This window comes from Protomyctophum parallelum (genome assembly GCF_964188405.1).
Source record: "Protomyctophum parallelum genome assembly, chromosome: 16".
NCBI lineage: Eukaryota > Metazoa > Chordata > Actinopteri > Myctophiformes > Myctophidae > Protomyctophum > Protomyctophum parallelum.
In genome coordinates, this window is record NC_139711.1 from 24,389,034 (window position 1) to 24,409,513 (window position 20,480).

The 20,480-nt window shown below is 41.4% G+C and overlaps 1 protein-coding gene across 1 annotated transcript in view; it reads left to right on the forward strand.

The window, feature by feature from the left end:
- Window positions 1-17,151, forward strand: part of LOC310873689 (integrin alpha-6-like) — a gene marked incomplete at both ends in the record, with an annotated part of 38,132 nt that extends 20,981 nt beyond the window's left edge. The window contains 23 exons of the mRNA XM_083786238.1: window positions 3,579-3,709; window positions 4,170-4,291; window positions 4,437-4,516; window positions 4,855-5,125; window positions 5,985-6,104; window positions 6,723-6,936; window positions 7,373-7,569; window positions 8,271-8,359; window positions 9,103-9,236; window positions 9,550-9,633; window positions 11,056-11,137; window positions 11,242-11,363; window positions 11,722-11,878; window positions 12,612-12,695; window positions 12,845-12,924; window positions 13,026-13,100; window positions 14,037-14,139; window positions 15,432-15,608; window positions 15,725-15,826; window positions 16,054-16,164; window positions 16,321-16,425; window positions 16,720-16,845; window positions 17,080-17,151. Coding sequence (XP_083642364.1) covers window positions 3,579-3,709; window positions 4,170-4,291; window positions 4,437-4,516; window positions 4,855-5,125; window positions 5,985-6,104; window positions 6,723-6,936; window positions 7,373-7,569; window positions 8,271-8,359; window positions 9,103-9,236; window positions 9,550-9,633; window positions 11,056-11,137; window positions 11,242-11,363; window positions 11,722-11,878; window positions 12,612-12,695; window positions 12,845-12,924; window positions 13,026-13,100; window positions 14,037-14,139; window positions 15,432-15,608; window positions 15,725-15,826; window positions 16,054-16,164; window positions 16,321-16,425; window positions 16,720-16,845; window positions 17,080-17,151 — 2,838 coding nt within the window. The remainder of the gene's footprint in view (window positions 1-3,578; window positions 3,710-4,169; window positions 4,292-4,436; window positions 4,517-4,854; window positions 5,126-5,984; window positions 6,105-6,722; window positions 6,937-7,372; window positions 7,570-8,270; window positions 8,360-9,102; window positions 9,237-9,549; window positions 9,634-11,055; window positions 11,138-11,241; window positions 11,364-11,721; window positions 11,879-12,611; window positions 12,696-12,844; window positions 12,925-13,025; window positions 13,101-14,036; window positions 14,140-15,431; window positions 15,609-15,724; window positions 15,827-16,053; window positions 16,165-16,320; window positions 16,426-16,719; window positions 16,846-17,079) is intronic.
- Between the last annotated feature and the right edge of the window lie 3,329 nt (window positions 17,152-20,480).

Genomic DNA, 20,480 nt, shown 5'->3' on the forward strand with positions numbered 1-20,480 from the left:
AGGTTTACTAAGAAGATGCATGCGACTGGTTGGAACATGGGAGGTGCACTTCCTGTGAGACTTGGCCAGCCCAGCACATTGAATAAATTGATTTGATTATTTACACATATAAAACAAATATATACATATACAATACATAAAATACAGGACAATTGAGTAGAAAAACAAAATGGTCTTGTCAACAAGTCATAATTATACCAAAGAGAAACAAGAAGAAGCTAATAACAATCTTGGCTTAAAGCAAAAACCACCACCACAACAATAACAAACAGATATAGATGTAAAATAGTGTGTGTGTGTGTGTGTGTGTGTGTGTGTGTGTGTGTGTGTGTGTGTGTGTGTGTGTGTGTGTGTGTGTGTGTGTGTGTGTGTGTGTGTGTGTGTGTGTGTGTGTGTGTGCTGAAGTATCAGCAGCTAATGCAGACCATCTCACAGCTAGGTTACAGATGTAAACTTTTAGTTTTTATCTTTGGCAGCCTAGGGCATGTGCATAAGTTGGTTGTGATGGGCTTACAAATGGCCGGCCTTTCCAAAAGGAGAGCCAAGCAGTTAGCAAGGTATTGCTCAGTTTCAGCCATTATAGGAAGCCGCTCAATTAGGAGGAAGCGTTGTTTCCTTTATCCATGATTTATGTCTGCTGCCCTGTGTCCGACATGTCAGCTGTACTTTATGTAACGATGCTTTGCCGTCCATGCACGTTTTAACTGGCTGCTCTCCCACTGTCAAACTGCACTGGCAGTGTTTATGTCCTTTGTACAAGGTATTCCTGTACTTCTCATTATGTGGACATAAATAAACATTTTAAATGTGTGTGTGTGTGTGTGTGTGTGTGTGTGTGTGTGTGTGTGTGTGTGTGCGTGCGTGCGCGCGCGCGTCGCTCCTATTTATGTTGATCAAGGGACAAATGCTGTAATTTGACAAACTCATTCTGAAGTAGTCCGGCAGCCGACAGGCTTTTTTATTGGCCTAAAATATTGTCTATAGCCTAATATACATACATTCATTCACTTGCAGTATTGGGCTTTTTTTCTTTTTCATTAACATATATGGCAGGAAGATTTCTCAAAAATGTCAAACTTTCCTTATGCTTTAAGTAGCATGTGACACGTCAAACTAGGGGGTTTTCATGATTCTGACGGCCATAGACGTCATGACAAATGTGATGAGGTCAGCACAAATGTGATGAGGTCAGCACATTTTGGGCACAAGTGGCTATGGCTGTTTACATTCTACTTAAAGCAAAAGGCTGCCATAGGACTTAATGATAGGGTCACAAGAAACCACTACAAAAACATTTGCCCAATATCAACAGCCGGTCAGCAAGTGGATTCATGAATATATATATAGACAATATTTTAGGCCAATAAAAAAATACTATAGGCCTATACCAAATTTCCCACCCGTCCACCTCGACTGCCAGACTAAAGTATGTTTACTCCAGAATTAGGGTGTTTGTTGTGAAACAACTTGACTTCCACTACCACATGTTATATTATACTTGTCTGCAGCAACATAGATGGTAATGGTAATTTATTTCTTGTGCTTCCTGTCTCGGTTATAAGTTTCATGTGAGACTTATACACAACTTTTACACTATTTTATTATATCTCACTCTCACTATGGGTCTATATATGTCTGGGGTTTGAACCCTTTTCATATCTCAAGCTCAATTATTTAATCAGCATTTGAGCCACGGTTCACCATTTAATGAGATTTAAATTAGCCTGAGATTTAAATAAGCCAGCACTTCTCCCCGGGAGAGAAGACGGTTCGCTGTGTTCTGCAGGACGCAAGGTGTTCTGGTTCCGAAATTAGCTCAGCTTTTTGTCCACAATTCCATACTGTATGTGGTGGAGAGATAACAGGCAAACATTGGCCTATTGTAACGGGGGACAGCTCCCACGTGTTACCAGCTGATACAGACAATAAGCCACTCCCGACCTGCTTCTAGTAATATTCCACTTGACTTGTTCTGGAAGAGATCTAGATAAAGAGAGTAACACTGGACAAAATATGTTCCCATATAGATTGTAATTCTACTTATGGGCCTATAGATATTCCTCTTCACATGGGAGGGCATCAGTTTGACAGTAAAAACCCACCATACTCTGGGGGAACGCAGGCAGAATTCAATTTGTCTGAACCCAGGAACTACATGACACTATCATGACTCTCCCTACGCCTACAGGAATCACATCCAAAAATAGCAAAATAAGTAGATCTACAAGCTAAAAACTAGTCACTTCATGCTGTGTTTTGAGATTGTAGATCGCCTATTTTGTTATACTTTTGTGTGACGTTGTAGTATGATCAAGGATTATGAACAAACACAAAAGGTTAAAATATGGAGATACTGAGGTTTCTTCTACAACTCGATAATATGACCTTTTTTCTCAGAGATGTGTATACTCTTGTATTCTTGCAGCACGCGGTATAGTTTGCATGTCAAGAAAGGAAGAAAAGCCATGTACTGTAGCAGATCAGAGACATAGGCTGCGGTTGGACAACTAAGCCACCGAGGCAGTTAACAACCATGCATACACTGAATGTTGTGATGTATAACAGGATGTGTAGCTCGCTTGCAGAGGCCCAGAATGGGTATATTTTAGTCAGGAGTGGTTATACTGTCTTACTGCGTTAGTTTCAGTTCCCAGGGCAGGGCAGGAAAAGACCCCACACGTAACTGTTTGTTCCTCACAGACAGTGGGCTCTAAGCAAGTACCTGTGCAGTATTCATAAAAAATATTGTATTTGCTGTGTGCAGGCATGCATGCATGTGTGCACATGGTTTTGTGCATAACAGTCTCCTAAATTTGGTCTAAAACTGACCAAACATATAAACAAAATATATTGCACACACACACACACACACACACACACACACACATATCGCGCCACCGAGTGGCGCGATACGAGCTTGTAGGTCTGCTATTTTTGAAAAATCGAAGACACTTTTAGAATCTGATCTCAGGTCAGAATGGGTTAATAATGAAACTGTCAGGATGTAATAGACATTTTTAGAATCTGATCTCAGGTCAGAATGGGCTAACTGGCCGTTTCTAGCTGGCACACCTGAACCCGACCATCTAGGAAACACTGGGGAAAAGGAAGTGTATTCACCTTGCCCATCTTTCCCCCCCCAATCTCAAATGTTTACAAATGTACAGAGCTCATAAACGCCCTATTCCCGTGTTCACAGCCACCTACTTTGCCAGAGGAACCGATTGCTTTGGATAACCATGATTCAGCGCACTCCAATCAAACGTCTGTTAGGGCCAGATGGGTGTGTCTCAGTCAGGCCTCCATCTCCTGAAAGGGAAGGGAGGTAAATATTAACTAGGGATATCAAATCATAAAGTTGAACTGTGCTGCTCGTAGTCAACTAGTCACCCAGAGATACATTTCTTCACCACCACACCCTGTTTGTGTGCTTCTATTATAGTAGGCACCTGCTCTGGACACTCCCTCTGTGCTTCTTAGAGAACAAGCACCACCACACGCCTATTTTAAGTTGTAACAACATGGTGATACACTGGCAGAAAGTCCTTGTGTGTCTGTGGTGTGTTTGCGAGATCCAGAGGCGTCATGTTGGAGCTTTCAACATGGACACAGTCACCCAGAATGTGCTGAAGAGGAATGGGGATCCAGGCAGCCTGTTTGGCTTTTCTCTCGCCCTGCATCAGCAACTGAACCCAGTCAACAAGAAACTGTGAGTTGTACTGCTTCGAAGTGAATAATAATATAAGTGAATAGCTCGCTCTGCTATTGCCGATGTCATTGAAGTAGTAATAATATTGAATGGGGGGCAGACAGGAAAATCTCTTCAAAAGAAAAGGCTGTTAATCCGGGGGCGGCTGTGGCTCAGGAGGTAGAGCAGGTCGTCCAATGATACATGGGTCAGAGGTTCGAATCCCGGCTCCTCCTGACCACATCGACGCTGCCATCGACTGTTCGCAGCTTCACCTCCCAATGTATGAATGAATGGACCATTGCTTTGAGTAAGCATGTAGCGCATAGAAAAGCGCTATAAAAATGCAATCCATTATTATTATTATAAATCCTATTACATACACTGCCTTGTGACGTTTTTCCCCCCCAGAAAAGGGAGTTAAAAGTTGTTCTGTAAAGCATGCCAACATCTCACCAACCCACATTTGACTTCTCTGCAGGTTGCTGGTTGGGGCCCCACAGTCAAGGCATCAAAACCAAGGAAATGTCACTGGTGTTGTCTACCAGTGTGGACTGAACGCCAAAACTGAACGCTGTCAACCCATTGAGTTTGAAAATGATGGTCTGTTTGTATATATAAATTATCAAATGCGCATGTTTATTTTTTTATTTTTCAACTCACTGTGGCGCTACTGTGGCGCTACTGTGTAACTGTGATCAGGCATTGTCGACTTGGATATATAATGTATGTATGTTTCTCCCTCAAGAGTTTCTGGAGAGTAAATACATAAATAATCAGTGGATGGGAGTTAGGGTGACCAGCCAAGGTCCTGGGAAAAGTGTAATGGTAAGTAGCACTTTCATGGATTCATTATTATTCATTCATCCATTCATATATCACAGGACAATTGTAAGGTCCCCATGGTTTCGAGCCTTGTAATCCGTACTCTTGACTGAGTTGCATTTGGATATCGATCTAGATGAGAGCATTCATTAGATAGATACTCTACCTAGATATGAAGCCTGATTTATACCTGGTTGCAAACAGGAGTCTTGTACCGGAAATAGCAGATCTACAGATCTTGCTGATTGTATATTTTCAGTAAGTATAACTCAGGCTTTAGGTTGATTGAACAAACATGTTATCCCTTTTACCCAACAATGTTGCCTGTTCTCCCCCCAAAGACCTGTGGACATCGATACCAGCAGTGGAGTCCCAGCCCAACCCTTTACATTCCCCGTCTGGTGACTGGCCAGTGCTACATCTTAGGAGAGGACCTCCGCGTAGGACAGGCAAAGCGGACATGGAGGAGGGTGGTGTGTGATGCTGAACACCTCAACAGGCGTCAGAAGGACCACGAGTGGTTTGCATTCTGCCAGCAGGGTCACGGCGCATCCTTTGCCAAGGACAATAGAACGGTGTTGTTTGGCGCACCAGGGGCTTACCAGTGGAAAGGTACAGTAGTGGGAAGCTTAATAGGAGCGTCCAGGTTTCTGGTTATTATTTTGCATGATGTCCACTTGGTCTTGGACCATATATATACACATACTCTTCCCCCAGGTGTCCATATATTTGGTGGGGAATATAGCGTGAACCTTCACATGTGTAAGTGTTACACTTTCCATGTGATGCTCCTCACTGTCAAGTGGAAAGGAGTAACTGCAAGGGCGTGCACAGACATTTAGAGGGGCAGGTGCTCAAGTGAAAAAAAGGGCACCTTGTGCAGCACATTTTGGTGCTTTAGCTATTGAAAAATAGCAGATCTACAAGCTCATAGCGCGCCACCGAGTGGCGCGCTACGAGCTTGTAGGTCTGCTATTTATTTATTTTAATCGAAGATCCACTGGCATAGAAACATAGCTTTAGATTGTGGGGGGCCTAAATAATATAGTAGAAGCGTTTTTTATCAAGATTTGATCAATGTCACTGCATGGTCCACACACTACAAATTAAGAAAATAAATAAAACTTTTAATTTATTTTAAAGAGCACATTGCCAAAAAGGGCAGGGGGTGCTCTAGCACCCCCTAGTGTCTATCTGTGCACGCCACTGAGTAACTGGTGTATCAGAGGAGCACCCGAGAGGAGGCATGGGGTTGTTTACACTCTACACTACATGCCCCCTGCAGTGCAGTTTCTTTGATTTTCTTGACCTTTTCTTTCTATGTGGATCCAAACAAAGATCCAAGATTTAGATTGTAAACCAATAGTTTATCTTCCTAGAGACCAGGCATATTTTGGAGGCTTTGAAAGTTAGGATAATAAAGATGACTGAGGTAGTTATCACCAGTTATATCGTTTTACCCTCAAAACAGGAATTGTAAGAATGGAACTTCTGGACAACCTGGCGGTCTCCAATGAAGAACCTCGAGAGACTGGTGATATGGACCGATTTGAGCCCAGACTCATCCCTCTGCAGAACAACAGCTATCTGGGTCAGTTTAATTCTGTTGTCACACAAATTGGTTTGCAATGAGACTTAAAAGCCCATGATGTGCCTGTTCGCCAATTAAGGTCTTCCAATTTAGCCCTAGTTTAGTTCCGAAAACAAACCTGGTGAGGGGGTTGGGCCTTTGCAAGTAGGGCTCCCAGGCTTTGGAACAGCCTGCCATCGGACCTTAGATTTGTTAGCTCCTTAACTATTTTTAAAACCAAATTAAAGAAGACCCACTTTTATAGGAAAGGCTTTTTAAACTCATAATGATCTATGTTTTTTTTCTTTTTCACTGTAATTGATTGCTACTGTATGTATCATGATTCACTGTTGTTTTTATATTGTTAAGCACTGTGACATTGCCTTGCTTTATAAATAAATTTTATTATTATATTATTATTAAAAAACACAAGCCAACCATTGTCAGGTTTACAACTTAAACACTTTTTAAATTGCTTTATGCCTGTTTTACATAGTTGCATGCGGATACTGTGCTCCGAAAATAGTTGATCAACAAGCTCACAATGCATCATGCTGTGGCATGTTGTGAACTAGAACTAGTAGATCAGCAATGCCCAACTGAATATAACTCAGGCTTTATTTGCATCCCTTTACCCAGGATTCTCCACAGACTCTGGGATGGCTCTCATTAGGCAGGGGGAGCTCACCATAGTCTCAGGAGCTCCGCGCGGAGGATACAGTGGCCAGGTGACCTTTCTGAAGACGGACCCTCTGGCTGAGAGAAGTCTGTCAGTGGAGCTGGTTCTGTCTGGTCCAGGTCTAGCCTCCTCATTTGGATATGACATAGCAGTGGTGGATCTCAACGGAGATGGGTAGGAGCTTCTTCTCACTATGATGTTGATGTATGTAAAGACATTTTTTCAATAAATAAAAATATGATTTGTTCCTGAAACATTATGGGTTTGCACATTTGTACAGGTTTTGATTGTCACTTTAATGGTGAATATGTTGTGAAGATAAAACATCTTTGCCTGGCGAGGTCACTCCAGACAGAATTGATACCCCTTGTGGCATCGTATTTGGTTGCTGCGGTAGCAATAAATCTTCTTTAGCACTACTGTGTAACACGTGGTCAATGTTTAGTCACAGTGAGACTTATGTTATCCAGGGGTCATCGCCATGCTGACTTGTGTGGTGGACATTTTTGTCAAAATTACATCTTTGCCATGTGAGTGGACAATAATATTACCTACTGTACATCCCTGTGTGAATGTTACCGTTGTTGTTCCTCTGTGCTTCCCTCTGCAGGTGGGAGGACCTGGCTGTGGGAGCACCTGAGTTCTTTGTCAAAGATGGTGAGATTGGAGGGGCCGTCTACGTCTATATCAACAACAAAGGGAAAGACTGGGACCAGCTCCATCCCATACAGCTCACTGGACAAAAATACTCCATGTTTGGCCATGCAGTGGAAAACATAGGAGACGCCAATCAAGATGGTTACCAAGGTTGTTACATTTCTATATTATTGCTATATGTGCATTCACAACTTAAGTTAAATCAGTGGTTCTCAAAGTGGTTCCAGACTGTATGCAGTATATTTACACAGTACATTGGCCATTTGAAAATAGCCTGTTGAGAGCTTGTAGATATGCTATATATTTAAATAAAACAACAACATTGAAACATTAACAACACGTGTTCCCCCACCCCCATACAACACTACCCCCATACAACACAAGTGTTGTATGGGGGAACCTGCATAGAGAATGATCTGATAGTGGTCTGCGGCCAATAGAGGGTATGCGCATGCATAAAGTGAGTGTCAAATCCAGTGTCAAAGTGAGTGGCAAAGTGAGTTTAATGTTGTTTAATGCAATCAAATAGGACTTTTCTGTTTGGATGTTATGGGCTGTCAAGGCCAGAAAGTCGTCTTTTGCCACTCAGTAGGCGTTCACACATAACTTCCGGGTATGGTGATGATGTCATGTGCATATACCCTCGATTACATATTACTGTAACTCCTTGACAAGAACAGGTTTGAGAACCACACTGACATATGACATTTATTTATCCAAATTAGCGACAGTCTTTTATAGGTCTGTGTGTGTGCGCACGTGTGTGTGCGCACGTGTGTGTGTGTGTGTGTGTGTGTGTGTGTGTGTGTTTGTGTCATGTGAGCTTGGATATTAATAATATCTCTTAACAGATATTGCAGTGGGAGCACCGTATGAGGGTTCTGGTCGAGTGTACCTCTATTATGGCTCTTCAGGTGGCATCAATACAAAGCCAGCACAGGTGAGGATGATGTGTCAGAATGCCCAGGTGAGGAAGGTTGACAACTTTCAATCCCCAACCTGGATCGGAAAATCGAGCGGCAAGGACGGAGTTCTCTGTTCAATCAATTAGTAACGCCCAATTCTAAGCAAAGATTATGTGTTAGACGGCCCATCACGGTCCCGTCGCTAGTCGCGTTAGAATTAATCATACCCCCCGTTGTTGTCTCGGGAGTGTTTTGGCTACATCAAGCTACTTCAGCTACATCCGGGATATATAAATCGCTGGGCGCTCTGATTTAATGGATTAAATAACCCCAGGCGTTTGGTGTGTTAAGGGAAGGTGAGATGGTGATGCCCTCAAATCTATCAATAACACCCACCAGGCACTTCCCCAGTTGTGAGTGTGAATTTGAAAAAGCTAAAATGGTGTCTAAATATTACAATATGAATATTATGTTATTATTACAATACATTATGCCAATTCATGTCATGTCCCAGTCTAGGGGTGTCTGAGACACAACAAACATTTTACCGCCTTCCCCCACTCCCAAATAGCCACCCAAACATATCATTCAAAAGAAATAAGTATTTATTTTCCAAAATAGTAATTGCAGTGAATAAAGTGAGGAACATAAATAAGATTTGTGTGATAACTGAGGATGAGCAAAATGAAAAGCCACGTGAATATGGTCTTTGTCTAAACATTCAGCTACAGAACTCCATTGAAGTCTTCTTTGTTGTATATTGTGTGCTGTACTGTAGGTCCTCTCCCCAGGCCAAGGTTCTAATGGAGTAACTCTATTTGGATATTCTCTGTCTGGAAACCTAGACGTGGATGACAATCACTACCCAGATCTGGCTGTTGGGTCACTCTCAGATTCCGTCTTTGTTTACAGGTCATTTTACCCTGGTTGAATTATCTCACTGTCGAGTTGTAGATATAGTATTATTAGGACCAGTTCCAGTTTTTGGGTGGAAGGAAGGCATTTTATGAGGCATCATTTATTTATTTCTCGTTTTACTTAATCACTTTGTGTCATGCACTGAACAATCATTCTACAATAGAGATCATTTGAGAGAATAGAGATTATAAATCCTGTTTTAATGGATGACAAAATAATGGTCCAAAACATACATTCCTTTCAGAACGGCTGTCACTTGAGCCAACGCTACCTGTCCTACAGTATAACTCGTCTTTCTCTCCTGCAGGGCACGGCCAGTGGTCAGTGTCACCACTGACCTGACGCTAACTCCAAGTCAAGTTGACATGGATCACTGTGATAAACACAGATGGTGAGATGTGCCTTTTGTTTGTCACGAAAAATAATCCATGCACATCCACATTCAATTCTAGCTTTCCCGGTCCAGGTTTAGACACCTAGAATGAGACAAACGTCAGGTGAAAGTCATTAACTTCCTAAACTTGTTTATTAATCCTGCATGTTTTGGTGTGCATTCGTACAGCCATTTCACAGCGCGGGCATGCTTTGCCTTCACCACACATCCAGCATCCTTCAATCCTAAACTGAGTAAGTTCTCACACTATCCTTTTTTTCTTGGTTCAGAACCCCTTTCATCTCAATTCCAGGTTGGCTCTGCCTCTGAACCATTGATTTTGCTATACGTTTTATAACCTTGTCAATTAAAATCAAGACTGTTCAGTGTTCAGTTCCCCAGTCTACAGGAGCCTTGTGGAACCTTCTCAAACAAATAAAGGGGACGTTTTTGACAATTTAAACTTGCTGCCCTTATTTTTGGGAATGTCATTATAGGTGAACATTTTCAAATGTTCACCTATACACTCACAAAAGTATAGCCTAGGTCTTATTCGATGCACGTCAAATTTAGAATTAAACAAATCTAGTAATAAATGCTCTATTTAAGCAAATTTAGAAAAAACTAATCTAGTAATAAATGCTCTATTTAATCAAATATAAGTCAGTCCAGAGCTTCAGTACATTAACTCAGACATGTTACTAGCAGTAGCAGTGATGACGTATATGTTTCCTCTCTAGCTCTCAACTTTTCCTTTGAGTCGGACGCTGAGATGAGGAAACAGAGACTTCCTCCTAGGGTGGAGATCACCAGCCCATCCAGAGGACTTGTAGATCTATCAGGGCAGGGCAAAGGAAACTGTACAGAGATCAATCTCAGGCTCCAGGTACTGTGGTCCCTGAATTCTTACCATGTTGTGTGGTTTTGAACGTGGGAGCCACTAGGGGGTGCCAGGGTATCCGAAAATGAATTTCAATCAACATTTTCATTACTGTCATTATTACAAAACATTTGAAAATTTGCAAAATTGGCAGATGTACAAGCTCACAACTTGTCTCATAGATTGTGAGTATTGAGACGTAGATTGACTATTTTCACTATTTTCATTGTAGATAAAAGTTTCGCAATAGGCATGGCATGTTTTTGGAACCATGTGCACTATATATATGGAAACGTCTAATATATACATATATATATATATGTCACCACAAATCATATCAGGAACTGTATACACATTTTATACATACACTGGCTTCCCAACATGTATACAAAATGAGCAAATCTAATAGAACATGAAGTCTTGACATGAATGACAGTGTATTGTGTATTTCATTCATTTTGAATACTTTCTGCACTTTACTTGACTCTGCTGTAGAGAGAGATCCAGGACAGACTACACAGTATTCCTGTCTCCGTCTCGGTGTCCTTGTTGAGTTCCAGTCACACTACCGGGCAGACTAGTGACCTACCCCACATCACCCCTGTCCTCAACCACTTCCAGCTGAATAAGAATATATCTGAGGTGTGTGTCTGTGTTCATGCGTGTGTGTGCGTGTGCGTGTGCGTGTGCGTGTGGCGCGCACATGCATACAAATACTATATTTACTGTACTGGTTTCATTCTCAGATAGTTTTCATAAACAAAGGCTGTGGCAGCGACGACATCTGCCAGAGCAACTTAGAGCTGCAGCACAAGTTCTGCTCTAGACAAAGACAACACAAGCAAGATGTTTTCAAGTCGTTGCACAGGTCAGACGAAAAAACTGTTCACTGAATGGACGCATATATAAACATCTACATTTTGGATTTAATGTGTTATTTATAAAAATATAAATACGGTATAGATACTGTAGCATTTAAACAATACACTGTCTACTGCCAAAGTTAAGATTTGATATAAAATCCTCATACTATATTATATTTAACCATTTCAATGATTTTTACTTGGTCCCTCCTTATTTCCCCATCTCTTTCATGTGCTATTTCTGCCAAATTATGACATGCCCTAAATTGTTATAATACGATTCATGTAGTTAACTCGTTAAAATGTATGTATGGGCCTACCCTTGTGGGTCCATTTTTACACTGGGGATGTCACTGTGTGTAGTGAGGATGGCATGGCTGTGATAACTCCCTCTGATGAGGACATTGCCTTGGAGATCACTGTGACCAACAGAGAGGGAGATGATGCTCACCAGAGTCACCTCATCATCTCACTGCCCGACTCACTGCTATATTCTTCCTTTATCGACAGTAAGGCATCCGTAAGTAATCAGCCCTTTATATATTATAATAACAGCTGATTTATGTGGGACAACAAAAGTAGCTCGAAGTGCTTTACCAATTGCACTAAAGATATTATTAAAACATAGAAACATACAAGTAAAATCAAATCATATTAAACCATACCAGCCAGAGCAATTCCAACATGCCACAGAACAAATATAATAAAAACTAAATACAATAAACCGGGGGCTAACGGCTAAGTGAGACGTTTTCAACGACAAAGTTTAAAATAATCTAACCATACTCTGTGTGCCTCTCTAATGTCTTTAGGCAGGGTGGTCCATATTTTATGAGCATCATTTATATAAAAGCAGCACTCACCATTTTCTTCTGGGTGCCCTTGGGCATACTGAGAATGTCCACTGTGTAGAGGATCTCATCTATAACAGAATACAGATTGACCATTTCAATGTCATGGTGGTTTCAACCTGGAGCCAGCTAGCTACCCTGCTGGCCTGGGATCAAACCACCCTGAAGCCTGATTTTATATTTTGTTGTGCAGCATTGGCACTGTACAGTAATTTAATAGCCAATCTACAAGCTTACACATGTTGCATGAGCTTGTAGATCGGCTACTTTCAGTGTGTTGACAACACCATTGTGTGTGTGTGTGTGTGTGTGTGTGTGTGTGTGTGTGTGTGTGTGTGTGTGTGTGTGTGTGTGTGTGTGTGTGTGTGTGTGTGTGTGCGTGTGCGTGTGTTGTGCCAACAGGAAACAGAAATTAGATGTACAGCTAATGAAAAGGGAACATTAGTAGACTGTGAACTGGGAAACCCATTCAAAAGGAATGCTGAAGTGAGTATTGTATTTTAACGTGTACGTGTACGTGTACGTGTACGTGTACGTGTACGTGTACGTGTACGTGTACGTGTACGTGCACGTGCGCGTGCGCGTCCGTGCCAGTCACTGTATGCAATGCATTATTGATATTTGCTTCCATTTAGGTCACGTTTCATGTGATACTATCAACAACCCGCATCTCACTGAGTACAACACACATTAATGTTACCCTAAAACTTGAAACGTAAGTAGGTACTGTATAACTGACAAGACTTGAAACCTAAACATATTAATGACCTGGGGGTTTGTAATTCTAATAAAGTCTTATTTTCATGTGATGCGCAGGACAAGTGTACAGAGTATAAAACCAATTGAGGCATTTGCTAAAGTTGTATTCGAGCTACAACTTCAAGTATTTGGGTAAGTATCTACAGTATAAACACCATCCATGGCTTGAAAGTCTGGCAACATTTAGCTTTAAAGCTATAATCTGGCCTGTATACCATCTGTATAGCATGGTATAGTTTGTTGATCCAATATAACTGTTCAATTAGGAGATTGTGTGCACGGCCTACCTGTATTTAGGCCAGCTGGATCAAGGCAGGAATCAAGCAAAATAAGTCAAAACATCCACACACTGGGTTAAAAGCTCTCAAACAATTGTTTCAAGCATGCAACAATCATTGGGTTGTCATTGGCTAATGACAATATATAGCACCTGTGCTGTAAATCAGAAGAAAAGCAACCTAGCTGATAATCCAATCACAGGGGAGTTCAAGCTGTCTCTCCAATGCCTGCATAGAAAATAGATTATAATCAATGGCAAATAAATAATAAAAAAAATAAAAAAATGGTGATAGAGGTTTACAAAGATACTAGTACTAGAATGTACGTGCCGCATGAGTGGAGCTTCTTTTCCATCCACCAGCTGTCTAAAAACCCTGAAATGACGCAAAAGACAGCTTCTTCTGTCCGCGCATGGAATCTTAGGTGTGCCCATGCAGACCCTAAGAAGACCAGTTATAGGCCAGAATAAATATTATGTCTATGAGGGAATAAAAGTAAACTAAATAACATAAATAACAGGTGTCTGGTTGGACACAATTGGTTGATAAATGACAAAGTCAATCAAGTTATTATAAATACGCACCGGATTGATAACTATATGACAGCTTTACTGTGTGTGTGTGTGTGTGTGTGTGTGTGTGTGTGCGTGTGTGTGTGTGTGTGTGTGTGTGTGTGTGTGTGTGTGTGTGTGTGTGTGTGTGTGTGTGTGTGCGTGCGTGCGTGTGCGTGTGCGTGCCTGTGTGTACGTGCGTGCTTATGTGCGTGTGTGCGTGCGTGCGTCTGTCTCAGGCTTGCTTCCCCCTCTCAGGTGTCTTTTGGGGAGGACATCATGGGTGAGAGTGCCATAAAGACAGATGATGAGATTGGAACCCTGGTGCAGTATGAATTCAGGGTGAGATTGGAACCCTGGTGCAGTATGAATTCAGGGTGAGATTGGAACCCTGGTGCAGTATGAATTCAGGGTGAGATTGGAACCCTGCAGGATGAATTCAGGGTGAGACCGTGAGATGGCATCTGGAGGATCCACGTCAGTAAATTCCAATAGTTTAGAACTGGGTTCCTCAAAGTGGGTGCCATGATGCATGTCCAGGGGACACGCCGCCAGCGCCCACAGTGTCCCGAGCAGGAATCGACCCCAGGACCCCAGGATCTTCTAGCTGTGAGGCGACAGCACTACCGACTGTGCCACCGTGCCAAAAATAAAATTTAAATCGACACGCTGTGAGCTTGTAGAAAGCATGGACGAAAATAGAGCCCTAAATCTCTTTGCCAAAAGTAGCTGATCTACAAGCTTGTAGAGAAGCTATTTTTGTCTTATTTCCCCCCAAGAATAGGGATGATGGGGTTCAAGTGGTAAAGTCAATTCTAAACGTATTTTCAGCCTGTCCTATAATGCAGTGGTTCCCAAACTTTTTCATGTCAAAGACCCCCAAAATTATACTCATTAGCCTGCGAAACCCCCATTTGAAAATCTATGCCAAGGACCCCCCATAAGAGAAGATGTTTTACGGCTCTAGCAGTGATTCTTAACCAGTTTAATTTCAAGGGCCCCATAGTTTGACCTGAATTTAGGCTACGGTTCCCCATTAAATGGCATTTCTATCTCTGGTACCCCAAGAGACCCATAAGAGCTGGGGACCCCCTGGAACTCTCTCAAGGACTCCCAGGGGTCCCTGGACCCCTGCTATAATGGAAATGGATATTCTATGTGACATACTGTATCTCAGAGTTTTACGTAATATTATAATGTTATCACTTTGTCCTCCTCAATAGCAAAAACAGTGGCCATGACATTTCTGTGCTGTTGTGGGTACACAGCTAAGGGTTTATTTAACTCAGAATCAAATCACAACTCCAGATGTTTTTCTATGTATGTTGTTAACAACATATGGAGATCGCAAATTGAATCACTTTTTCACGGAAACCAACCACAGACAGACCGCATTTTTCTCAAAGTGGGGTCCACCAGGGACCTTCAGGGTTCCTTAGGGGGGGTCCAAATGGACCCTTGCAGGTGGCATGTATACCTCTGCTTTGAGAGTGTACAAATGGACCCACATTTGTACACCGTCACTGTTATGGGGGTTCTTGAAATTAAAAGGTTTGAGAACCACTTGTTTTATAGTAGCCTACACATAGAGATGTAAAGCAATGCTGCCTTGGTCTTCTTCCCTTTCTTACCAGATAACAAATTTGGGCCGGCCGTTGAAATCTTTTGCCAATGCGTCACTTAACATCCTCTGGCCCAAAGAGACCGCCACAGGCAAGTGGCTGCTCTACCTGGTTCAGATCAGCAGTAAGGGAATTCAGCCAGTCTCCTGCTCACCTGTGAAAGAAATCAATCCATTAAAAGACATAAAGGTGCTAATTAAGCTCTCATTTTATTTCTCCTATAACTTTGAGTGGAACATGAAAGCTGTGTAAAATTGTGTAATTGTAAAATGTACTTTTAATTTTTTTGTATTGTTTCTATCAAGGGATGGCATGAGACATTGAGGAGAAAGCGTGAAGCGGAACTCGAAGATTTCTTCTCTGATGGCATCCCATTCCTTTCCAAAAAAAGGACATACAAAATATTGGTGAGTGCTATTTGTTATTATTATAAACGGCAAGTTTACAACACACACACACACACACACACAGTCACACAGTCACACACCCACACACACACACGCACACACACGCACACACACACACACACACACACACACACACACACACACACACACACACACACACACACACACACACACACACACACACACACACACACACACACACACACACATTTATGATTCTCTCTCAGACATGCTCAGATGAGGTGAAATGTGTGGTGATACGTTGCCCTCTGCAAGGCTTGGACAGTACTGCAGTTGTATATCTCCGCTCTCGCCTCTGGAACAGCACACTGGCAGAGGTACTTCTTTTTTTTTAAACACTGTACTCCCAATCTCCATAGCTTTTACTTTGTATCACCATTCAACAGTTGAGGCTCACTGAACATCTATATTTTTAAAGTAAAATGGACTGAAGTAAAAACACTTGAGTTAACTGAGGTCTCTTTTCTGGACAGGACTACAGTTCGCTGAACTATCTAGACATTGTAGTGGATGCCAGCCTTAGCCTCACTGACTCCCCACCCAATATTGAACTGAAACCACAGAAACCAGTAACCCAGGTAAGGCACAAGGCTTCGTTTATACTTTTGGCCAATCACAGAGAACCTGTACATGCATACTGTAGTAATGTATATACTGTAGTAATGTACCATTCAATGTCTTTCTACCTTTTAAAGATTTATATTTAATTATTGATCATTTAATTACACATAATATGTATACATTTACTGACAATAAATATAGTTATATGTAATAAACTAACACAAGATTATGGAACGTTATACACATGTAGCAGTTTAGGTGTTCAGACTTTACAGCTCCATCCCACATTATTACTGATAATATATTTCTAGGTGAGGCTGACTGTGTTCCCTGAGAAGAAGCACGTATACTTCACCAAGGTGGCCTGGTGGATCATTTTCCTCACGGTCATCACATCACTCCTGCTATTGGTCGCACTTGGCTTCCTGCTTTGGAAGGTATCCAAGCATGGCACAAAAACTTAAATCAATCAATCAACCATCATCCTGTTTTACTGAAATCTGCTGTCTGCCCGCTTTTACATGAATGTAGCAGGGGTGCAAATTAAGTGCAGTATATTTGATTTGGTTTGAAATGGTCTGGACTATTATGACACCATGTAAACTATCTCAACACATACATTCGATTCTCCAACTGTGATGACGTCTGTTTTCTGCCCATGTTCTTCCCAGTGTGGCTGCATCAACTGCCCAGAACATGCCAAGAAGCGTGATGAAAATGTAAACACACAGCAGGCACCATAAGGCCTGACAAGAAATGTCATTGAGGAAAGCTGACGGAATGTTTTTGAGACCTGCAGCGCTCCTGTAGCCAAGCTTGAACAAAGGACGAAGAAAGGTGCAGCAGTTTCCCCACATATCTGGTGACACAGTGGGCTGCAATGCTGCATGTGGCGAATGCCATGCACGGGTAACGTCATACCATTGGTTTGAATGCAACTATTGAACTGTGTTGAACATTTGCCTTTGCTTGACCCCTTGAGTTTTGTTTTGTGTGATTTATACTTTTTCATAGTTTGCTCTGTGGTGTTGGGGTGGGGTTGCAGGTTATTGGGTAAAGTAAATTATTAAATTGTGGTGTGTGTCGGTCAATAGTCTTTCATAATTTAGGTCTTCTACACTGTAGAAGACCTGTAGAAGACCACAAACATTTAGAGTTTAGCGTGAACTAAACATGTTTGACATTGTGTGGTAAACCTGTTGCTCCTGCATGTGTTGAAATATACCTTTGCAATTTTGATGTTTGACAGCGGGCATGGTGCATATTTTAACCATCAGTCTCATTAAATCCTAGTGGAAAGAAAATAATTTGCTGAACCACAACCTTTGTTTTTAATGTAGAAGAAAGTCTGATGATTTAATACAAAAAAACTGTTCAAAAAAAGAATTGTGCTTTTCATTACCATGATACAATGTGCTTATAGTGGGATTGGAAGAGATCAAAGTGGTTGTACTGAAGCGTTGATTCTCCGCCGCTCAGTAGGATATAGGCCTACATGTAGTCATTCAAAGTTTATCTTTATCCTGGATCAGATCTTTTGGCAGGCTGCTGTTGGATTCTCACCCAGTGGTGGAGAAACACAGCAGGATAAGTAATGCTCAGTTGATTTATGCTCCGGCATACGACGATGTCTGGCATCGGCCAAACATACCCCATCTACACACTGCGGATGGAACGAGTTATGAGCTTGTAGATCATCTATTTTCAGTGCATGTCATGTCACCATTGTATGACTAAGTGTAGTGTAGTTTTTTGCCGTCATTTGTGGAAGAGTGACATTAGAATTGCCATCTCATACATTCATGTATCATTCCAAATGTTACCATCCATCATTTACAAATATTTGGCATTGACTACTTCTGATTGGTTCTGGCTCAGCCATCATAAGCGATTAAAATACAAAATTCAATTTCAGACAATATTTTTTGTAGCTTTTACATATGAAACAACTAGTATCAGTGGATGCCATCTTTCATATTTCCCATCATGGAAACGGAAAGGCTAGTGATTTAGAATGAAACTTTCCACCAGCTATTCTACTTCGGACAAACATGTAAAGTAGATGTATTACAGACCTAAGAATGCATGCTCATTCAACAACAAATGTTGTTGCGTCACATTTATACATTTTCATTGGATTCTCCATTGGTTTGTTTCTTGCTCATGCGAACCTCTTGACTGTAGCACTTCTTGTCAGTCCCTTTTCCAACAACTTCAGCTGTGTTCTTGCCTTCTTTTTCTTTTCCACATTTCTTTATTCCTTAGCATGTGTCTTTCTCCAACACAAATGGAAAATGAAGAGCCTACACAGCTCCTCATTTTCTTCCTCCTTGATAGCCACCTCACATTGCTATATTCACAATCATTTGATTCAACCCATCCTTCCACCACACTCCATGAGTGCAGCGACGGCTCCCGAAAATTGTGACTGGGGGGGTTATGGGGAGGGGACTTAGGGTGGGGCTAAAATCACCCTTCCACCACCCCCGCCTAACCCAACCCACCGGTGCCGTCCCTGCATGAGCGGCCAACAACATAAATTAAAGTACAAAAGTTTAAGTTGTGAACAGTTACAAAAAAAGACCCCAACACAGTCTCAGTTTACACAACATAGACGAATAATACAAAACCATCAAACACTTGCACACTCACCCCTACACGTATGCACGCAAACATGCACACACACACACGTGTGCTGCTGCACACGCACACACACACACACACACACACACACGACTAACAATCCATGGTATACAATTATTCAAAATACCTGTGGAATAAAAATATAGCTGGTTATGTGGCCCGATATTATAACTAGTTTTCATGTGATTGAGTCAATAACATTCAAATGACATGAACAAATAAAATAATATTCTTCAAATTGTTTTTTCTTTAACAGAAAATTATTTAAAGACTAACCAGCAGAAAAACTTCAGGGCTGTGTTTGGTCACGTACTCCATTCAGAGGATAAGAACACTTTCATCAAACCTTGCCTTTAAAAATAAATACAATCAAATATTACAGAAATATAAATAAATGAAAGGCTTTGTCAATATATTACATGGATCAGTCAGATGTCATACATGGACAGTCCAAGAGAGGGCATCCTATATGTACATTCCAAATAAAGGGCCGTCCGCACCAAGCACGATTCACGACTCAATTATAATAATTATGTTGTCTGGTGTTGACTCTCACTCTTATCAAAAGGTGCCAACCAACGGATGAAACAATAAATAATAAGAGTATAGCCGCACACTCATAGCTGCCGATGCAAATTTTGTGGACACAGTCAGAGACAGAATAGTGATGTTTCGGAGAGACTAAGCTGCCTCCTTCAGTGACTCTCTACCATCCACTTGCGTTAGAATCTTTGTTTTTAAACAATATATTTATGGTTATTGTTTCATTTTCGTGCTTAGTGGGGACAGCCCATAAGGCTTCCACGTGGTTTCAGAGGTGTTTGAGACATGTACAGCAATTTTCCATTAATATTGTGATTGAAACATTAGGTTGCAATGCATGTTTTTGTCTACATAATATAATTTGTGCATGGGGCCCTCCCCATGCTGTTACTTGAGTCATTTTAAATCAAATGAAAACTGTTCATAAGAGATCATAAGAGACTTTGATTAACTGTTGCACACAAATTTCTCTTTTCACATTTTGTGAACACTAAAAGAAATAAACTATGCTCGTATTGCATTTCACATTCCAATCACTATATGTAGAAAAGCAATGCAATGTGAATTTGATCAATGTGGTGCAGCCTGTTGCTTGGGTTGGGGGCGGGGCTGCATTTTACTTACTAATGACACATGACACATCCTTGACTCTGTCTTTGGGGTCTCCTTGGAGCCTCATGAACTCCTGTTCCCACACTTTCAAAGTGTGAAATTATTCTCTAATTATACAACAGGTCGTTTCGAGGAAGCAATCTGATTGGTTGAAACAGCTTCTAGCCGTTCCTTAAACCAGCGCAAAGGAACACCATTAAAAACAAAGATTTCAGCTGTGCTTTTCTCCCAGTTCCCAGCAGACCAGTTTCTTGGGACATTTGTGGTCGTATAG